This window comes from Heterocephalus glaber, unplaced genomic scaffold, assembly GCF_053883595.1.
Source record: "Heterocephalus glaber isolate CG9 unplaced genomic scaffold, H.glaber_assembly_v1.0 deba00000006, whole genome shotgun sequence".
NCBI lineage: Eukaryota > Metazoa > Chordata > Mammalia > Rodentia > Bathyergidae > Heterocephalus > Heterocephalus glaber.
In genome coordinates, this window is record NW_028258136.1 from 460,921 (window position 1) to 481,643 (window position 20,723).

At 40.0% G+C, this 20,723-nt stretch overlaps 1 protein-coding gene across 2 annotated transcripts; it reads right to left on the bottom strand.

Annotated features, from left to right (window-relative positions):
* Positions 1 to 14,276: 14,276 nt before the first annotated feature.
* On the bottom strand, positions 14,277 to 18,513 carry LOC101716650 (olfactory receptor 8B12). Of its 2 annotated transcripts, XM_087204841.1 has the most exons (2): positions 18,485 to 18,513; positions 14,277 to 15,198 (listed from the first exon to the last, which is right to left on the bottom strand). In XM_087204841.1, the coding sequence occupies exons 1-2, from the start codon at positions 18,511 to 18,513 to the stop codon at positions 14,277 to 14,279; spliced, it is 951 nt and encodes a 316-aa protein (XP_087060967.1). The 2 variants fall into 2 exon arrangements, with proteins under 2 accessions (XP_087060967.1, XP_004874509.3); XM_004874452.3 differs by lacking the exon at positions 18,485 to 18,513 and having other exon boundaries at positions 14,277 to 15,224.
* Positions 18,514 to 20,723: the final 2,210 nt, after the last annotated feature.

A 20,723-nucleotide genomic window follows, 5' to 3' on the forward strand; every position in this document is an offset into this window, starting at 1 on the left:
GCTAGGGGAAAGGATAGAAGGGAATGGGATTAATATGAGAAAATGGAAAAATAGGAACAAAATCTTGGTAAACAGGGAGGACGGGAGGGGTTGAAGGGAGGGCTGTGCAAGGGTGAAAAATAAGAACCAAGAGAGACTATGTAAAGGTGCAAATTTCCAAAGATGAATGTCATTATATTGTATACCTAAAATGTACCAATGATTAGAATGAATAATTGATAATGCAAAATAGGAAGAAAAGGTCCAAAGGGGTAGGGGTAGTGGGAGGGGCAGGGGAAAGGAAAGAAGGGAAAGGAAAAAATGATGAGAACTGTAAAAAATGGAAATAAAGTCTTTGTAAATAGGGAAGGGTGGAGGGGGTGAAGGGAGGGCTAGGAATGGGGAAAAAATAAGAACCAAGATGCATTATGCAAAGGTACAATTCCTAATGAGAAATGTAATTGTGTTGTATACCTACAATGTACCAATAAAAGAATTTAATACAAAAATAATTTGTTAAGTTCATTTGTTCAAGAGTTTGATTGACTTCTAGTATTTCATTACTTATTTTTTGTGTGGTTGATCTATTTGTGACAGTGGAGTGTTGAGGTCCCCCACTACAATTGTATTAGTGCATATATGACTTTTCATGTTCGTTAGTATTTGTTTTATATAGTTGGGTGCACTAGTGTTTGGTGCACAGATATTTATGATTGTCATCTCTTCCTCTTGGATTCTTCCCTTTACAAGGATGTAGTGTCCTTCTTCGTCTCTCTTAATCAGTGTTGGTTTGAAATCTACTTGATCTGCAAAGAGGATAGCTAGTCCTGCTTTTTTTCAGGTTCCTGTCACATGGAGTATTGTTTTCCACTCTTTAACTTTCAGTCTATGAGTTTCCTTTTAAATTAAGTGTGTTTCTTGTATGCAGCATATTGTTGGATTTTGCTTCTTGACCCATTCTGGCAGTCTGTTTCTTTTGATTGGTGAATTGAGACCATTAACGTTGATGGTTATAACTGAAACGTATTGACTTGTCATTGCCATGACTTCCCCCCCCATTAAGTTTATTGGTACATTTTCAGTATATAATTCAGTTATATTCATCATTGGGATCTTGTACCATTACATGAGTATCTTGGTTCTTGTTTTCTTTCCCTGTCCCTTGCCCTTCCTTCACCCCCTCCACCCTTCCTTATTTGCAAAGGCTTTGTTTCCATTTTTCTTCCTCTCCTCATATTTTTTCCTTTCTCTTTTTTCCCTTCCCCTACCCCTCCAAATTCCTCTGCACCTTTAGAACTTTTTTTCCTGTTACACAACATCACTTATACATTTTTTAAATTACAATATCTAGGAGATATTACCACAGATTTTACAGAATTTAAAAGGATATAGAAAGCATATTACAAAAATCTTTTTTGAAATAAATTTCACAACTTCTAAGAAGTACCTTGGAAGACAAATTAATGAAACTAACTCTGGAAGAAATATAAAATTTGAATACCACCTATTACAGAAAGTATATTCCTAGCTTGAAAACTTACCTATATGAAACAGCAGGCTCATCAACATTTTAACTGATAAATTATATCAAATGATTAAAGCAGAAAAAAGAAGGAACACTTCTCCCCTCATTTTAGGAACTCAACATTGTGCTAATCCTAAAACTGGATAAAGATAATAGAAGAAAAAAGTATGAACAGAGATAGAAATTTGTTTCACAAAACAAACTCTTAGAAGTCAGATCTAGCAGTATGTAGAAAGTGCTTTTGTTATAGGGATGGCAGTGTTGGTTCAGCATTGGAAGATCCACCCCCAAAAGTCATCATTTTAACAGAGGAAAGGAAAAAGCCATATGATCCTGCCACTAGTTGGAGAAAAAGTATTGGACTAAATTCTACAGCTGTTTGTGGTAAAAGCTATCAGGAGCCTAGGAGTAGAACAGAAACTTCTCAACAGATTAAAGACATGTACTCCATATTTCCAGCAAGAATGCCTTATATAAATGGAGAAGGTACAATGCTTTCTCCTTAAGGTGGGGAACAAGGGCAGATATGCTTACTCTTTATCTGTCCATTAAACTTTGAAACCTAGTCCCCACCAAAATAGTCTGGCAATAAAATGATACAACTAGGATAGGATTGGCATGGCAGAAGCAAAATCTTTATATGTAGATGAAATGATCATCTACAGAGAAAATACTAAGAAATCTCTAGGAGCCCCTAGAACTTGTACTTGAATTTAGCAGGATTGGAAAACACAAGGTATATATAAAAATTCAGGTCTGTGTATACTTGCTATAAATGAAGAATTGGATATTGAAATTTAAAAGTTATGTAGGAGTACAAAAGACCTAGAAAAGTTTAATAGAAAAAAACAGTGTTCAAAGACATTTAGTATCTAATTTTAAGACTTCTAAAGCTAGAGTGATCAAGGCAGTGTTGGTGTAAGGAAAGATATATAGATCAATTGAATAAAACAGAGAATCTAGAAATAGAACCACACATATATGGTCCACTGAGTTTTGAAAGATTATTTAACATTAGCATTTTATAGAATATAAACTCAATTCAGAAGCTGAGGAAGAGACAGTGTTTTCAGCAAATGGCACTAGAACACCTGGTATCCATATAGAAAAAATCAACCTCAACCCTTTTTTTCCATACATGAAAATAACTTGAAGGGATCTATGAACCTAAATAAGAAAGCCTAAAAGTATAAAACTTTAAGAAGAAATTAGAAGGGAAAATATTTATGAATTCAGGGTAGGCAAGAACTACCTACAATACAAAAGACATGATATATGAAAGAAAAAAATTGATAAATGAGATTCCATGAAAATCTAGAACTTTAAATGATATCATTAAAATGAAAAGTAGTCCTTAAACAGACCATATTTACAATGCATATAACCTAGGACCAGAATATATAAAGAATTTTTATAGCTCATTAGTAGACAACCCAATTAAAATGTAGATATAAGATGATAAATAGCCAGTATAGCACAAGGAATGGTGTGCAACTCTAGGATCAGAAAAATACTAACCAGTACAATAATAAGATTGAATTATACACTCATTAGGGAGATGAAGTTAAAAGTTTTAAAAGCCTTGTCATGACCTTTTCTTTTTGTTGGATTCTCTCCCTATGCATTTAATGTGTCATGCCCAATGGATTCATTCTGCTGGGTTTCCTGGGGTTCTGATCTTCATTGTCTTTTCCTAGGGTATTGTCTAAAATTTTTTGGAGTGCCGGTTTGGTATTCATGAAGTTCCTGAGGTGCTCTTTATCATGAAAGTCTCTTATTTCTCCATCAATTTTGAAAGATAGTTTTGCAGGGTACATCAGTCTGGATTGGAGGCTGTTTTTTTTTTAGGGCTTGAAATACATCACTCCAAGCTCTTCTTGCCTTGAGGGTTTACATTGAGAAGTCTGCTGTGATTCTGATGGGCTTTCCTTTGTATGTGATTGGTTTCTTTTCTCTCACTGCTTGTAGAATTTTGTTCTTCTGTTGTGTTGTGCCCAGATTTCGAGGTCCCCAAAGACCACCAAGGAGATGATTCTGATGTAAACACATGAGGATCCTTTATTCAAGCTCAAGCAGGGACTCCCAACCATCACCGCTGCAGCAGGTCAAGATTGACAGCCCTGACTCCAAATCAGCAGGGGTTTTTATAGTAGTTACAGCAAGGTTCTAGATTGGTAATTAAACCTGATTGGTTGTGCCTTGCATACCCAAACTGCAAACGGTTACACCTGGGACATTGGGGTAGCTGTTGCCAGGGGACGGTTGAACACTTATCACAAGCAGGTGGGCAAAGTACATCTTGTGGTTTTAGGTCTCACATTCCCCCCTTCACATGTAACTCTAGAGACCCAATCATTGGTCTCGGGGGGTTAAATTTACTGAGACCTAAGCACCATTAATTGTACAGAGCTAACACGTTCTCCAAGGGTTAAGCAAGGTGCCCAGTAGAGAAGAGATAAACAACACTCTTTACCAAGAGCAGCACAAAGTCTTTTCATAATTATGACCATTGATGAAGCAGTCTGAACTTGAGAGGATTGTCATGGTTTTTGGACACCTGCCATGAGGGGATGTAATCCTCTAGAATGGCGTGTGCATCTGCAGGGCGGACGTGAGTGTAGTGTACCCACTAGGCAATCCAGTCGACCTTGAGAGCAGTGGGCGTGGTCAGGACAGTAACATAGGGTCCTTTTCAATGAGGCTCAAGGTCCCTCTGTCGATTTCTCCAGACAAAGACCCAGTAGCGATGGGGCTCGGGAGGTGGTCCGGACTCGAACAGGGCCTTTAACTTAGGCCAGTTGTCTTTGTGAACATGCTGGAGGCTTTGTAAGGAAGACAACAGTTTTAATGGGAGGGGGCACCTCAAACATGATTTCAAAGGGAGTTAGTCCCATCTTATAGGGAGAATTGCATACCCCATAGAGGCCAAAGGGAAGGAGAATCACCCAGTCACCGCCAGTCTCTAAGGTTAATTTAGTTAAGGTCTTTTTTAGAGTTCTGTTCATTTTTTTTTTACCTGCCCTGAACTCTGGGGTCTGTAAGCACAATGTAATTTCCAATTTGCCCCCAGTACCTGTGCTAAACCTTGACTCACCTTGGAAATGAAGGCAGATCCATTGTCTGACCCTAACCTTACTGGGAAACCATACCTTGGCAAGATGTCTTCTAGTAACTTTTTAGCCACAATCTGTGCCGTCTCATGTTTCGTGGGAAAGGCCTCTGTCCATCCTGAAAAAGTGTCTACAAAAACTAGCAGGTACCTGTAACCGTACCTTCCAGGTTTTACCTCAGTAAAGTCCAATTCCCAGTATACGCCAGGTCGGTTTCCTCTCAATCTGTTGCCTGGGTTGGCTTTATTGTGAGTAGCATTTGTCAATTGGCAGGCTTTGCAGGTGGCAAGGATACACTCAATTTCAGGAGGTCTTGCATTTTTCGAGTGCCCATGTGGGTGGCCCAGTGCATTTTGGAGAGAACTTGTTCTCCCAGTGCTTCAGGCAGGATGACTCTACAGTCAGACAATCTCCACCATCTTTTGAGGCATTGGGCCATGGGCAGTTGTTTTATCCACTTTAAGTCTGCCTTGGTATACTGGGGAGTTTCTGGTAAGGCAGCGCCCCCTGTATCGGGCAGCTGAATTGTCAGGGTCAGATCAGCTTCTAGGGCTATTTTTTGAGCTGTCTGGTCAGCCAAATTATTTCCTTGGGCAATCGGAGTTTGGTGCCCGGGACAGTGGATAATAGCTAATTTCTTTGGCAGCCATAGGGCCACCAGTAGGGCAAGACTTTCTTCTCTGTTTTTAATAGTCTTTCCTTCAGCTGTTAACAGTCCCCTTTCTCTGTAAATGGTCCCATGTATGTGAGTGGTAGCAAAAGCATACCTGCTGTCTGTGTATATATTTAGCTTTCGGCCCTTTCCCAGAGTCAGTGCTTTGGTTAATGCTATGAGCTCTGCTTGCTGTGCTGACATTCCAGTGGGCAAGGGTTCAGCCCAAACAACCTCAGTCTCAGTGACCACAGCCACCCCTGCATACCTTTGGCCATCCTGAACAAAGCTGATCCCATCAGTGTACCAGGTATCTTCAGTATCTGGCCATGGCTGATCTTTCAGATCTTCTTGAGTCCCATGTACCTGAGCCAAGATGTCAGTGCAGTCATGCAGCAGGGCCTCTAGGTCTGGGTCAGGCAATAATGTAGCTGGGTTTAGGGCGGCCGGGGTCTGGAAGACAACTCGGGTTGGATTTAAAAGCAGGCCCTGATAGTGGGTTAGGCGGTCATTGCTGAACCATCTATCTGGAGGCTGTTTTAGAACCCCTTCAATGGCGTGGGGGGTGGTTACATGCAGTTCTTGGCCCAAGGTTAACTTATCAGCATCTTTGACCATCAGGGCTATGGCAGCAATCATCCTCAGGCATGGGGGCCATCCAGCTGCAACAGGATCAAGTTTCTTGGACAGGTATGCTACTGGTCGGCACCATGGGCCCAGGTATTGGACTAGGATGCCCTTGGCAACTCCTTTGTTTTCATCAATGTAAAGGTAGAAGGGCTTAGTGACATCGGGCAAGTCCAAGGCTGGCACCGACAACAAGGCAGCCTTAATTTGATCAAAGGACTTTTGTAGTTTTTCTGTCCATTGAAAGGCCTGATTGTCTTTAGTTGCCTTATAAAGGGGCTTCGCTAGTTCCGCGAACCTCAGTATCCATAAGCAGCAGAAGCCAGCCGATCCCAAGAATTCTCTAACTTTCCAAGGGGAATCTGGTGTGGGTATCTTAAGAACTGTCTCTTTTCTAGCATCTGATAGCCATCTTTGCCCCTTTTTAAGTATGTAACCCAGGTAGCTTACCTCAGGTTTGCAGATTTGGGCCTTTTTGGCAGACACCCGGTATCCCAGTTCCCCTATGACCATTAAGAGTTTCTTGGTTCCATCTAGGCAGTCCTCTTACGTCTCAGCTGCTATAAGGAGATCATCTACATATTGTAATCATTTGAATGAAGTTTCTGTACTGGCAACAAGGGGGTATTCCAGGCCGACTGGCATGGTCTTAGAATTCCCTGGGCAAGTAGCCTCCTGATGTGTGGAGTTATTCCCTTGTGGGCCTCTAGAGACATGGGGTATTGGCGGACCCTTGCCGAGTCTGCCCCTGATTTTATTTCCACAAATACAGGCGCTCTGTGCTTGGTGAGCCCCATGCCCCCAGTCTCTGCCCAGGCTTTAGGGAACATAGTCAGCCACTGGTCTATATCAGGGCTTGGCATGGGCTGCTTTTGATGTAGCCTATACTCATCTTCTAGGCTTATAGTTAACACTTGGATGGGCTTTCCTTCTTGGTTAATCATGAATGAGCAGGTTACCCGGCCCACTCCCAAGTCTACTGTTCTTCGGGAAGTCCATGAATACTTTTTCATGCCTGTGGCCCCTTGGACCCAGGAAGTTTTGTCAGATATGTGGCCAAGTGGTTTGAACAGGACTGAATGTTGAGCGCTGGTATCTACCAGGAACTCAACGGGCTCCCCCTCCACTTTAAGGGTTACCCTGGATCAGGGAGGGGCGCCGAGCCCCATCCCCCCTAATCACTTAGTTCATCCATGGCCAGGAGGGAGGCGTTTGAACGGCTTCCCTGTTGCTTTTGGGGGCACTCCTTAGCCCAGTGACCTTCCTCTTTGCAGTAAGCACATTGATTTTTCCCCAACCAGGAGTGCTCCCTGCATTCCCCCTTACCTTGTCCTTCTGCCACAATCCTTCACATTCCCTTGGCTCTCCCGCATTAGTGGCCAGAAGGATCTGAGCCAGGTTTTGGGTCTGGTGGTTGTCAGCTTTCACTTGTCTTTCCTCTGCAGTTTCCCTGTTGTCATACACTCTCTCTGCCACTACCACTAAGTCCTGAGTGCTCTTTTCTCCTAATCTGTCTACTTTCTGTAACTTTTTCCTAATATCTGGCATCACCTGGTTGACAAAATGTATTATTACAGCTGCCTTTGTCTCATTTGCTTCTGGGTCCATAGGAGTATACCTACAGAAGGCTTCCTGAATTCTTTCTAGGAAAGCTGCAGGGCTTTCATTCAGCCCCTGTTGTATATCCCCTACCTTGGCCAAATTGGTGGGCTTTTGAGCAGCCACTTTGAGACATCCCAACAGAGCCTGGCGATAGACCTGGAGCCTCTCCTTACCTTCTGCTGTGTTGAAGTCCCAGTCGGGCCAGGACAAAGGAAAAGAAGTGTTGATAGTATCAGCATTGGTAGTGGGTTGACCATTGTCATCAGGAACCAATTTCCTGGCTTCATTTTGGATTTTCTCTCACTCCTCTGTGGTAAACAGGATCTGGAGGAGCTGCCGACAATCATCCCAGGTGGGCTGATGAGTGAACAAAACAGTTTTTGGCGTGTTGAGTATGCCAGTTATAAAGGTCACTAGTGGCAAAGGGCCAGTAGTGATGATGCTGGTTACCATGTTCATCAGGGGGCCCTGTCACCCTTACTGGGAGAACAGTGGAGTCTGCCGGTCCTGCCAGTGAGGCAGCACACCAGTGGCAAGTGTTCTGGGCAGGGACATCCCCGCTGCCAGCACCCGGAGCCAGCCCTCTTTCCCCGGCTCCGGCTGGGGCCGGAACTTCTCCCCCTGCCTGCTGTTGCGGGGGAGTGGAGAGAGAGTGGTAAGGAGGGGGGGAAGGAGATCTTCCTCGGTTCCTCCTTGGAGGACCGGGTAAAGCAGCATGGTCGGCACGTTGTCAGTTTGCCTTTTTCCATCGCATTTTCTGGGAGTCTTTTTACAGGCTGCCAGGATTACCTCTGGCTGCTGTTTCTGTTGAGGCAAAAAGGGCTTGACCCATGGAGGGGGGTCACATATTAGATTTTCCCAAGTAACAATATAGGGTACCTGGTCCGGATGTCCTGCATGAGGACGGAAGGTGGCATCTCAGACTCTCCTTGCATTTCCTAGATCAAAGGTCCCCTCGGGACCATCCTACCCCAAAGGCAGAGGGTGACAAGTTTAGTCTCTTTAACTTCTAAACTTAGGTTATGAGCACGCTCCCTAACTTCTTTAAAATGGTTTGTCATGAGGGACAGGGGGGTGGTCACAGTCTGTCCCATTGTCTCAGTTCAAGTTACACAATAGACAGACAGACAAACACAACAGAAACACAAAAAGCAAGACAAAACAGTCCTCTGCTCGATCAGAGGCAAAACTGCTCAAAGACTCACGGGGCACTCAGTCCCCTCCGATGGGGTCCAGAACATCTTCCGGGACCACAGGTCGGCGGCCCTCCAGTGTGTCTGCCTAGACCATCTGCCGACCTGTTCAGAAAAATGGGCCCCAGACTTTATAGACACAGAAACACTCACCAGGCGGCATCAACCCTCCAGTACGGGGATCCTGGGGGTCTTGACGATCCCAGATGAGCCCCCAAATGTTGTGCCCAGATTTCGAGGTCCCCAAAGACCACCAAGGAGATGATTCTGATGTAAACACATGAGGGTCGTTTATTCAAGCTCGAGCAGGGACTCCCAACCATCACTGCTGCAGCAGGTCAAGATTGACAGCCCTGACTCCAAATCAGCAGGGGTTTTTATAGTAGTTACAGCAAGGTTCTAGATTGGTAATTAAACCTGATTGGTTGTGCCTTGCATACCCAAACTGCAAACGGTTACACCTGGGACATTGGGGTAGCTGTTGCCAGGGGACGGTTGAACACTTATCACAAGCAGGTGGGCAAAGTACATCTTGTGGTTTTAGGTCTCACAGTTGGAATTCTGGAATCCTATTATATGCCTATGTGTAGATTTTTTTTGATTAAGGCTAGCTGGAGTCCTATATGCCTCACTTATCTGTATATCAAGTTCTTTTCCCCTGCTTGGGAAGTTTTCTGCCATCACTTCTGTGAACAGATTTTTTATGTCATCTGCACTCTCTCCTCTTTCTTCCTAGACTCCACTCAGTCTTATGTTATTCTTCTTTGCATCATCTCCAGCTGCTGGATTGATTTCTCATGTTCCCTTACAATTTTAAAGCAATTTTTCTTTTCCTGGTCACTAATTGCAATCTTATCTTCTGTATGTGAAATTCTATCCTCACATTGGTTCATTCTGCTGTGCAGACTTTCGATGGAGTTTTTAATCTCTTGGAAATCTCTTTGTATCTGTTTTATGGATTCCATTTGTTTCCTATGTTGGGATTCCATCATTCTCAGATCCTCTATTTTTTTATCTGTGTCCTGTCTAGATTTATTAGTCATGTTTTGCACCATGGGTAAAATCTTTGCTGTTATCTGAGTAATTATTTCTGATATCATTTTTCCCAGACCCTCTTTTGTTGCCAGTTCAGGGAGTCCAGGTGGTTGAGTATCAGATTGTTCCATCTCGTTTCCCTTTGGGGTTGCTGTAGATGATCTGGAACTCTGTTTTTGAGGCTTGCTTATGTGTTTTCTCATTTCCACGGGGGGGGGTGCTTCTTGTGCCCACGTGGCTCACCTTCCCTAGGGAGATTCCTTTTGTGTGCTGGGACTGGCTGAGCTTCTCTGCCCTAGGAGCCTGGAATGGAGGCAGGGAGCGTCCTTCTGGATGCTGGGACCGACTCAGCTTCTCTGCCCTAGGAGCCTGGGATGGAGGAGGGGAGCTTCCTTCTGGGTGCTGAGACTGGCTGAGCTTCTCTGCCCTAAGAGCCTGGGATGGAGGCAGGGACCTTCCTTCTGGGCCCTGGGACCAGCTGAGCTTCTCTGCCCTCTGGGCCGGGAACAGCGGGACTCAGTACCGTGGTCTGGTGGTCCAGTGTCCTCTGTGTCTTTGTAGTGTGGAACCAGGTGGCTGTACAGAGGAGCAGGGGGTTAATGTAATCATTATGTACTAAGCATGTACTAATAAAAAAACAATATGGTTATCTTTCTTCAAATACTTTTTCTATATTCTCTTTCTTAATTAGTGACACCATTTTTCCAGCTATTATATCACTAACATCATTAATAAAGTTAAATTCATTATAATTTTCAAAGCACTAAAGCTAATTAACTTTAAATTAGTACACTGAATACTAATTTACCAACAGGCTAATTTACCAAAAACCAATTCACAGAATACACAATTTGCAAAACTTATCTGTTCCTTTTAACAACTAATTTTTTATTCCAGGGGCAGTAATGCATACCTATAATCCCAGTAATAAGGGACTACTGAGTCAGAGGAATTGTCAAGTTCAAGGCCAGGTTAGGCTACAAAGTGATACTCTGTCTCAAAAAATCAAAAAACACTTTACTTTTTACAAGTACTACATTACATTAGAAAATTGTAAAATACTATTAACATAAAGCAGAAAATTAAAAGCATCCATATTTCTATAACACAAAAATAATCACCATTGATGTTTGGATCCAAAATATTTGATTTTGGATTACATTGTATTGTTTACACTATATGTCATTTGTACCTTTTCATATCAATAAATAAACTCCAACAGGATTGTTTTGATGATTTCATTATCTCCCTTAAATAAGAATGCTACCACTTAGTTTGTCAGTTCTTTATTGATATTTTACAATGTCAAACTTTTATGATGTTAAACACTGATGAGATAAATGCACATTTTTTGCAAACTTAACCCCATTTTAAATTTTTATGTCTTTTTTTCTCAGACAAGTAGAAATAGCAAATAAATACATTGTATAATGATCAAATCAAAGGAATAAACATATCTCTCATCTCCAACATTCATCGTTTCTTCATGATGAGAACATTCAAATTTCTCTCTTCTAGTTATTTTGAATGTGCAATATGTCTTTAACTAGCATCATTCTGTTAGACAAAAGAACACCAGAATTTCTTTCTTCTATCTTCCTGCAACTTTGTACCAATTAAACAAATTCTCTTTGCCCATTTTCTCCATACCCTCCCCACAATCTTTTGACCACCATTCTATTCTCTCCTATGAGATCATTTTATGATTTCACATATGAATGAAGTTATGCAGTATTTATTCATTTGTGCCTATAGCTTCTTGGCCCTTTGGCTAAGATCAAGCATAGCATTTGTGCCTGACTTAGTTCACTAGTTTTCTGTGGGTAAATTCCCAGTGTTTTAAATTGGTGTATCTACTGATTTTTTTAAAAAGATGTCACTGTCCTGCTCATAAAAGGCTCTTTTCAGTTGCACTCCTACCAGTAATAATATATGAACACCACTTTTCCTGTGTCTTTTCTAATATTTCCTATAAAATTGAGTCAATTGGATGCTAAAATACTATGGTATTATTTTAATTTTCATTGATTATAAATTATATTGGGTTTCAGGGATTCATTTTTGTTTCTTGGCCTTTGCCATTTACATGTTGTATGTGAACAATTATTGAGATATAATTGATACATAATAAAATGTACATATTTTATGCATATAGTTCAGTAATTTTTGACAAATGTATTACCTATGCAACCACCACTCAATCCAGGTATATGATCCGGACATATAATTCATTATCCTAAAAGGTTCCCCAATATGATGAATGACATCATCTTTGGTCCTGGGCAACTACTGTCTGTTTTCAATTATTATACATTGTTTTTGCCTGTTTTCAAATTCCATAAAAATGTTATTCAGTTTATACACTTTTATGTCAAATTTTTTTCACTCAGCATAAAGTTTTCAGCTTCATTCGTTTGCCAGTAATGAACTCCATTTTATTGCTGAGTAGTTTTCAATGACATGAATAAACTCACCATTGAGGGAAACTTGGATTGCTTCTGAGTTATGACTAGCATAAATTCAGCTGCTATGAATGTCCATACACAAGTATTTTGGTGGACATATTTTTCTATTGCACTTTGGTAAATATCTAGAAGTGGATTTTCTACATTGCAAGGAATGTGTAATTTTCATTTTACATAAATCTGCTAAAGTCTTTTCCAAAGTGCTTATGCCATTTTATATGTTCACCAGCAATAAATGAGAGCACCAGGTGCTCATCAATTATTATTTTCAGTATTTTTAATTTAGATATTCAGTGGCTATGAAATGGTTAGAGTGATTTTATAGTAAACTCAGTTCCCTGATTATTGATATCAATATTATTATTATATATATTGTTTATTTGGCTATTTTTTTTCTCATTTTTAAATCTGGCCAAGCCTTTTGTCAAATATAGATATATTGAAAAAAATTTCATAGTAAATGGTTCTTAGTAGTATATTTCATGTTCTTAGTAGCATACTTCAAGAAACAGACTAAAAATTTAATTAAGTCTAACTTATATAGTGATTAGTACTTTTTTTTCTAAAATTCTCTACTTAGCCCAAGGCCACCTCAGTGAGCCCAGGGAGACAGCAATTGGAACCTAACATCTAATAATTCATAACATTACTAGGTAAAGCCATCATAAAAATAATAATTGGATCAAGTGGCCCATGCTTTATCCAAGATTCTGTTTCTAGTGCTTTCCCCATACTTCTTCTTTTATGATGGTTTCACTCAACCTAAAGAAATAGCTAGCTGGATGTGGTGGTTCATGCCTATAATCCCACCACTCTGGAAGGCTGAGGCATAATGATCACAAGTTCAACCACAGCCTGGACAACTTAGTGACTTAGGGAGATCCTATCTCAAAATGGAAAAGGGCTTGCGACCTGGGTGTGTAGATCAGGGTGAAGGCTTTGGATTCAATATCCAGTTCATAAGGCAAGAGGAAGGAAGGAAGGGAGGGAGGAAGGGAGAAGAGGGGGAGGAGAAAGAAAGGAGGGAGGGAAGGAGAGGGGGTAAGACTAAGATAAAGTATATTTAATTATTTTTATCAAAATAAAAACAAAAGATTATTCACTGATGGATTTTTTTAATTGACGTTTCTACCTATATAGCATTTGGATATTCAGAAAAAATATATATTCCTTCTAGATCACTGAAAACTATTGAATAAAAATGTTGATACACTAATTTGTATAGCTTGTCTTTAAAATTCAATGGAAATAAATTGTCTTTTTCAATAATGAACTCCTGGGTGCTGCCTTAATATTTAACCAGATCCTCAAAATTATTTACTGCCTCGTTCAAATGTCCAGATTTTTTTTGATGTCCTGAGCTGCAAATCTCTCCGTCATGGTTCAAATGCATAATTTAACTCTTGAAAATCCTTGTTATGACTCTCTTACTCAGGAAATAATGTATGAGCTTCCACTCAGCATCTTGTAACCTATCAACCTATAGAAGACATAACTAAATACACTGAGATTAAAGGCTCTCACACAAGAACTCAATCTTAATGACACACAAACAACATCATCTTAATGTACTTTTCTGTCATTTGGCCAAGATCACCTTGACAAAAAAAATTTTCCCTCCTTTCTTTTCCTCTTAAAAAAAGTATTAATAAGAGGTTACATCACTGTAAGCATAATCAAATTTTAATGTTTTATCACATTTTTAAAGTAAATATATAAGTCCAGCAATATAATGAGAAAACATGGCTTTATTAAAACAAAAGTAGATTGGAATGAGATGTGTGCCCAAATGGAACATATGCATTTCTGAATCTCTAATATCTGTTAAGGGAGAAGGTCAGATTAAACAGTTAATAAAACCCAGTCACATTAAATTAATTATAATTGTTTTGCATAAATCATGAAATAGTTGAGATGAGGTGCAAAAGAGTCAGGAAGAACAGATCTGCACGAAACATTCAGCCAAATAGAAAGACTTACAATTCACTTTCTTACATGACATAAAATAACCAGGAATTTGGCTCTCTGGTTAAAAATATAAATACAAATAAGCAGAAACTTGTGTCTTCTTTTTCAAATACTGTTCTCTTAGGAAAATATTTTTCTGTCCAAAGTTTTCCTCAAGGCAATTTTGACATCCTTATTTCTCAAGCTATAGATTAAAGGATTTAACATAGGTACCACAATGGTATAAAACACAGAAGACACTTTTCCTTGGCCAAGGGGCAAAACAGATGGTGGTTTGAGATATACAAAAGCCCCAGAACCAAACAAAAGAAAAATTACAGTCATGTGGGAGCTGCAGGTGCTAAAAGCTTTGGATCTGCCCTCTGTGGAGCGAATGTGAAGAATTCTAGACAGAATGAGGGCATAAGAAATGAAGATGGTGACAATGGGTATTCCAATGACAATGCCCACACCAACAAAGACCACCAACTCATTTACACCAGTGCTGTTACAGGAGAGCTCAAGGAGGGGAAAGATGTCACACATGAAATGATTGACAAGGTTGTCAGAACAGAAGGTCAGACTCATTATGCTTCCTGTGTGGATAATAGCCCCAGCAAAGCCCATCCCATAGGCACCTAACAAGAGGAGTAAACACACCTGGGGAGACATGGTGACTGTGTACACCAGTGGGTTACAGATGGCAGCATAATGGTCATATGCCATTGCTGAAAGAACAAAGGACTCAGAAATGACAAAGAAGCAGAAGAAAAAGAGTTGAGTCATGCATCCAGCATGTAAAATCCTGTTCTTCTTTGAGATAAAACTCATCAGCATTTTGGGGGTGATGGTAGTGGAGTAAGATAAATCAATTATGGAGAGGTTGAAGAGGAAGAAGTACATGGGAGTGTGCAGGTGTGTGTTCAGCCCTATCAGGAAGATCAAGGCCAGGTTCCCAAGCACAGTGACCAGGTAGAAACCTAGAAACAGGAAGAAGAGGGGAATCTGAAGTTCTGGCTGGTCTGTTAAGCCTGCAAGGATGAACTCTGTCACAGAAGAGTTTCTGGCCACCATTCTCCTCTTTCACATGTGATCTGTGGGGTCAAGAAAAGAAGATCACATAGAAACAAAGAAACATCACAATGACCCTTCTGTATCTCTCCTCTATTCTTGAAAAAGGAATCCATAAAGAAATATTTAAACTTTGGTTTCATAATTTTTCCCATTTCCTGTGGGTAGCAAACTATCAGGTGACTTTACCTTCCACAATTCCGTGTGAGGATAAACTCTGCCTCCAGAATGAGAGCTGATGATGTTCAAGTAAGGAATACTGTACACAAACAAGTTATTTGGGGTTTTTTAGATTTTTAAGTAAACTCTGTTCCTTCTCTGACTTCTGTTTCTGCTGATGCTCCTGAGCCTCTTCCCTATCTTAAGAGGCAAAAGCTACCATGGCCCTAGATCAGTGTCATAACATCCAAAATTGAGGTTGTATTTTTGTTGATAATTTCCCATTTTTATTTTGTTTTAATTAAAGTTATTTTTAACTGATACAGAGGTTATGTTTTTCCAAGCTTTCTTAGCTCGGGTAGCTGTAGATTTAATATTTTTAAACCAACATTTATTCAAGAGCTCTGTAAGTGGTTCTGTTCTGTAAGAGGCTCTGTTCTAAGCACAATGGGACAGTGCTCTTATTCTCATTTCACAGATGAGACAACTGAAATTAAGAATCTAGCCCAAAGTCACAAAAGTACGGAACTTCATTCCAGTGAATGTTGGGAGTCTGACTCTTAGAGTTAGCACTTGTAACCCCCAGATTACATCACAAACCATGATTGCCTGATCATGGGACTCACCTTTCTCATTTAGAGCTGTAGTGATATTCTCTACTGTCTCCTGGCCAATTTTCCTGAGAAAAGCAAAGACCTGGTGAATAGGAGACAGAAGACTTGAGCTCAGAGCCCTCTCCTCCCAGCCTGGATGAAAGAATCAGAATCTCTAATTTATCTGGTAACATTTTCCCACACTAAAGAACATGATTTACATTTGTTAATTTACCCAAAGGCACCTGCACTTCTAGAAAGCAGATTGCACTTGTTCCTTAACTGTAGATAACAGGAAAATAAGCACTTTGACTACCAATTACTGGTCTCACTTACCTGATTGTTAAGGCAGAGATTCCCTCATGACTACTTCCTCAGGGACTACCTTCCCTAAGAAAGAAAAACTGTTTGCTTATCCCTTGGAATTGTTTGAAATGATTTTAGGGATAATTATTTCAAATAGCATTTATCCAGTACTATTAAGAGAAATTTTATTACAAAAAAATGATATTTATTACCATTTCTTGAATACCTATAATGGTTAACCATGACTGTGTCAATTTGATTGGTTTGGGATCTACCTAGGGCATTCATGGACCACACATCTTGATGTGTGTGGGTGAGTCAAGGAGGTGTGATCTTCCATACCATATCTGTTTCCTGGCTCCCTCTTCCAGGCACTGTTCCCCTGCTCTGCTTTTTGGCCCCTCTGAGCTGTGCAGCTTTACATTTGCCATGCTCTTCCACAATGATGCTTATGCCTTAGAGCCAGATAGCCATGGACTAAATCTTCTGAAACCATAAGCCAAATAAACTTCTCTTTCTTTATGTTGTGGATGTCAGTGTTGTGTCTCAGGGAAGGGAAAGCTCACTAATACAATACCTAGCTTAGATTCCTAATGATGACCCCTGACTGCCAAGATCCAAAGTACTATAGAAACATAACCTATATTTTTTGTATTAAATTCTTTTATTGGTACATTGTAGGTATACAACACAATTACATTTCTCATTGGGAATTGGACCTTTAAATAATCCATCTTGGTTCTTATTTGTTCCCCATTCCTAGCCCTCCCTTCACCCCCTCCACCCTTCCCTATTTACAAAGACTTTATTTCCATTTTTAACAGTTCTCAGCATTTTTTCTTTCCCTTCTTTCCTTTCCCCTTCCCCTCCCACTATCTCAACCCCTTTGGACCTTTTCTTCCTATTTTACATTATCGATTATTCATTCTAATCATTGGTACATTTTGGGTATACAATATAATGACATTCATCATTGGAAATTTGCACCTTTACATATTCTCTCTTGGTTCTTATTTTTCACACTTGCCCAGCCCTCCCTTCAACCCCTCCAGCCCTCCCTATTAACAAAGATTTTGTTCCTATTTTTCCATTTTCTCATATTAATCCCATTCCCTTCTATCCCTTCCCCTAGCCCTCCCACTTCCTTCCCCTTTACCCCTTTTCTTCCTATTTCACATTACCTATTATACATTTTAGTCCTTATTTACACTTTCAGTTTCTCACACCAGAGAAACTATTCAGTATTTACACATGTGTGTCCTATTTATTTCATCTAACAGTATTGCCTCAATGTGCATCTACTTAGCTATAAATGTCTCTAATTTCTCATTTTTTATGGCTGAGTAGTACTACATTTTATAAAAAAAAAAAAAAACACACACACTTTCTTTATCCAGTCTCCAGCTGATGGGCATTTGGGCTGTTTCCAAGTTTTAGCTATTACAAACTGCACTGCTATGAACGTGGGTGCACATATATCACTGTGGTATGATTCTTTTAATTCTTTAGGGAAGATCCCCAGCAGTGGAATAGCAGGGTCAAATGGGACTTCCAGTCCTAGTTCTCTGAGGTATCTCCACACTGATTTCCACAGTGGTTGCACCAGTCTACACTCCCACCAGCAGTGGAGCAGGGTTCCGCTTTCCCCACAGCCCCACCAGCATTTGTTATTGGTTGATTTCATGATATCAGCCATTCTTTCTGGAATGAAGTGGAATCTCAGTGTTGTTTTCATTTGCATCTCTCGAATGACCAGTAATGTTGAACATTTTTTCATGTATTTATTTGCTATTTCTACTTCTTTATCTGAGAAATGTCTGTTCATTTCAGCTGCCCATTTTTGGATTGGGTCTTTCAATTTGGGAGGTCTGATCTTTTTAAGTTCTTTATGGATTCGAGATAGTAGACCTTTGTCTGAGGAAGAGCAGGTGAAGATTTTTTCCCACATTGTGGGTTGTCTCTTCACACTGCTGGTGGTTTCTCTTGCTGTGCAGAAGCCTTTTAATAAGAAGAGATCCCATTTGTTGATTGTTTGTGCTAGTTCACAGGCAACTGAGGTTTTGTTCATAAAATCTTTTCCTACACCGATGTCTTCAAGGGTTCTACCTAACCTCTGTTCCAACTGGTTCAGAGTTTCTATTTTAATATTTAGATCTTTCATCCATTTTGATTTTAGTTTAGTGCATGGTGAGAGATACAGGTCTAGTTTTAATCTTTGGCAAGTTGAAGCCCAATTTTTCCAGCACCATTTATTAAAGAGGCTATCTTTCCTCCAGTGAGGGTGTTTGGCTCCTTTGTTGAAGATGAGATGGCTGAGTGTGTCTGGCATTGTTTCTGCATCTTCTAATCTGTTCCACTGGTCCTCAAGTCTGTTTCTTTGCCAATACCATGCTGTTTTTATCACAGTAGCTTTGTAGTAGAGTTGCAGGTTGGGGATTGTGATAACCCCTGCCATGTCTCTGTTACCTAGAATTGCTTTTGCTATTCTGGGTCTCTTCTTGTTCCAAATGAATTTTTGGATTGTTTTCTCAAGGTCTATGAAGTATGCTGCTGGGATCTCAACTGGAATTGCATTAAATCTATATAGCACTTTTGGAAGTATGGCCATTTTCACTATATTAATCCTTCCTACCCAGGAGCAGGGGATGTCTGTCCATTTTCTGATATCATCTTCAATCTGTCTTTTCAGAGTGCCATAGTTTTCAGAGAAGAGGTCTTTGATTTCTTTCATTAGGATGATTCCTAGGTATTTCAGTTTTTTGGATGCTATTGTGAAAGGAATTATTTGCCCTATTTCTCTCTCAGTGAGTCTGTCATTGGTGTAGAGGAAAGCTATTGATTTTTGTGTGTTGACCTTGTAACCAGCTACTTGACTGAATTTGGTTATTAAGTCTACAAGACTTTTGGTGGAGTTCTTGGGGTCTTCTATATAGAGTATCATGTCATCTGCAAATAATGACAATTTGACTTCTTCATTTCCTATCTTTATTCCTTTTATTTCTTTCTCTTGTCTAATTGCTGTGGCTAATGTTTCCAGAACTATATTGAACGGGAGTGGTGATAGTGGACATCCTTGTCTTGTTCCTGATTTTAGTGTGAAGGATTTCAGTTTTTGACCATTTAGTATGATATTGGCTGTTGGTTTCTCATAGATGGCTTCTAACAGTTTGAGGTAGAGACCATCTATTCCAATTTTTTGTAGGGTTTTTATCATAAATGCATGTTGGATTTTGTCAAATGCTTTTTCTGCGTCTATGGAGATAATCATATGGTTTTTGTCCTTGGCTCTATTGATATAGTGTATTACATTCATTGATTTTCATATATTGAACCATCCCTGCATCCCTGGGATGAATCCCACTTGATCAGGGTGTATGATCTTCTTGATGATCTTCTGCATTCTGTTTGCCAGTATCTTATTAAGGATTTTTGCATCTATGTTCATGAGTGAGATTGGCCTATAGTTCTCTATTTCAGTTGGGTCTTTCTCTGCTTTGGGGATCAAGGTGATGCTTGCTTCCAGGAATGAATTTGGGAGCATTGCTTCCCTTTCAATTTCACTGAAGAGTTTAAATGGTGGTGGCAGCAGTTCCTCTCTAAATGTCTTGTAGAATTCAGCAGTAAAGCCATCAGGGCCCGGGCTTTTCTTAGTTGATAAGGTTTTCATTACATTTTCAATTTCATTGGTTGATATTGGGTTGTTCAGAATTTTTAGATCTTCTTCGTTCAACTTTGGTAATTCATATGTACCTAGGAATCTGTCCATTTCTTCTGTGTTGTCCATCTTATTGGCGTATAGGTTCTGGAAGTAGGTATTGATGATCCTCTGGATTTCTGCTGGGTCTGTTGTCATTTCACCCTTTTCATTCCTAATTGCAAGGATTTGGGCCTTTGCTTTCCTTTTTCTGACAAGGTTGGCTAAAGGTTTGTCAATTTTGTTGATTCTTTTGAAGAACCAACTCTTGGCTTCATTGATTTTTTGTGTCATTCTCTTAGTCTCCTTTGCATTAATTTCTCCTCTGATCTTTCTAATTTCCTCCCTTGTATGAGCTTTGGGGTTGTCCTGCTCTTCTTTTTCTAGAAGCTTGAGGTTCAGCATCAGGTTGTTTAATTGGTCTCATTCTGTTTTCCTAATATGCATATTCACTGCTATGGATTTCCCTTGTAAGACAGCTTTCATTGTGTCCCATAGATTCCGATATGTTGTATTGTCATTGTCACTTAATTGAAGGAACTGTCTGATTTCTTCTTTAATTTCCTCTGTGACCCATTGGTTATTTAGAAGTGTGTTGTTCAATTTCCACTTGTTTATGAACTTTTTTGAGTTTCTTTTGCTATGGATCTCCAATTTCATCACACTATGGTCTGATAATATACAGGGGGTAACTTCAATTCCTTTGCACTTACTTTAACATGTTCTATGTGTGACTATGTGGTCTATTTTTGAGAATGACCCATG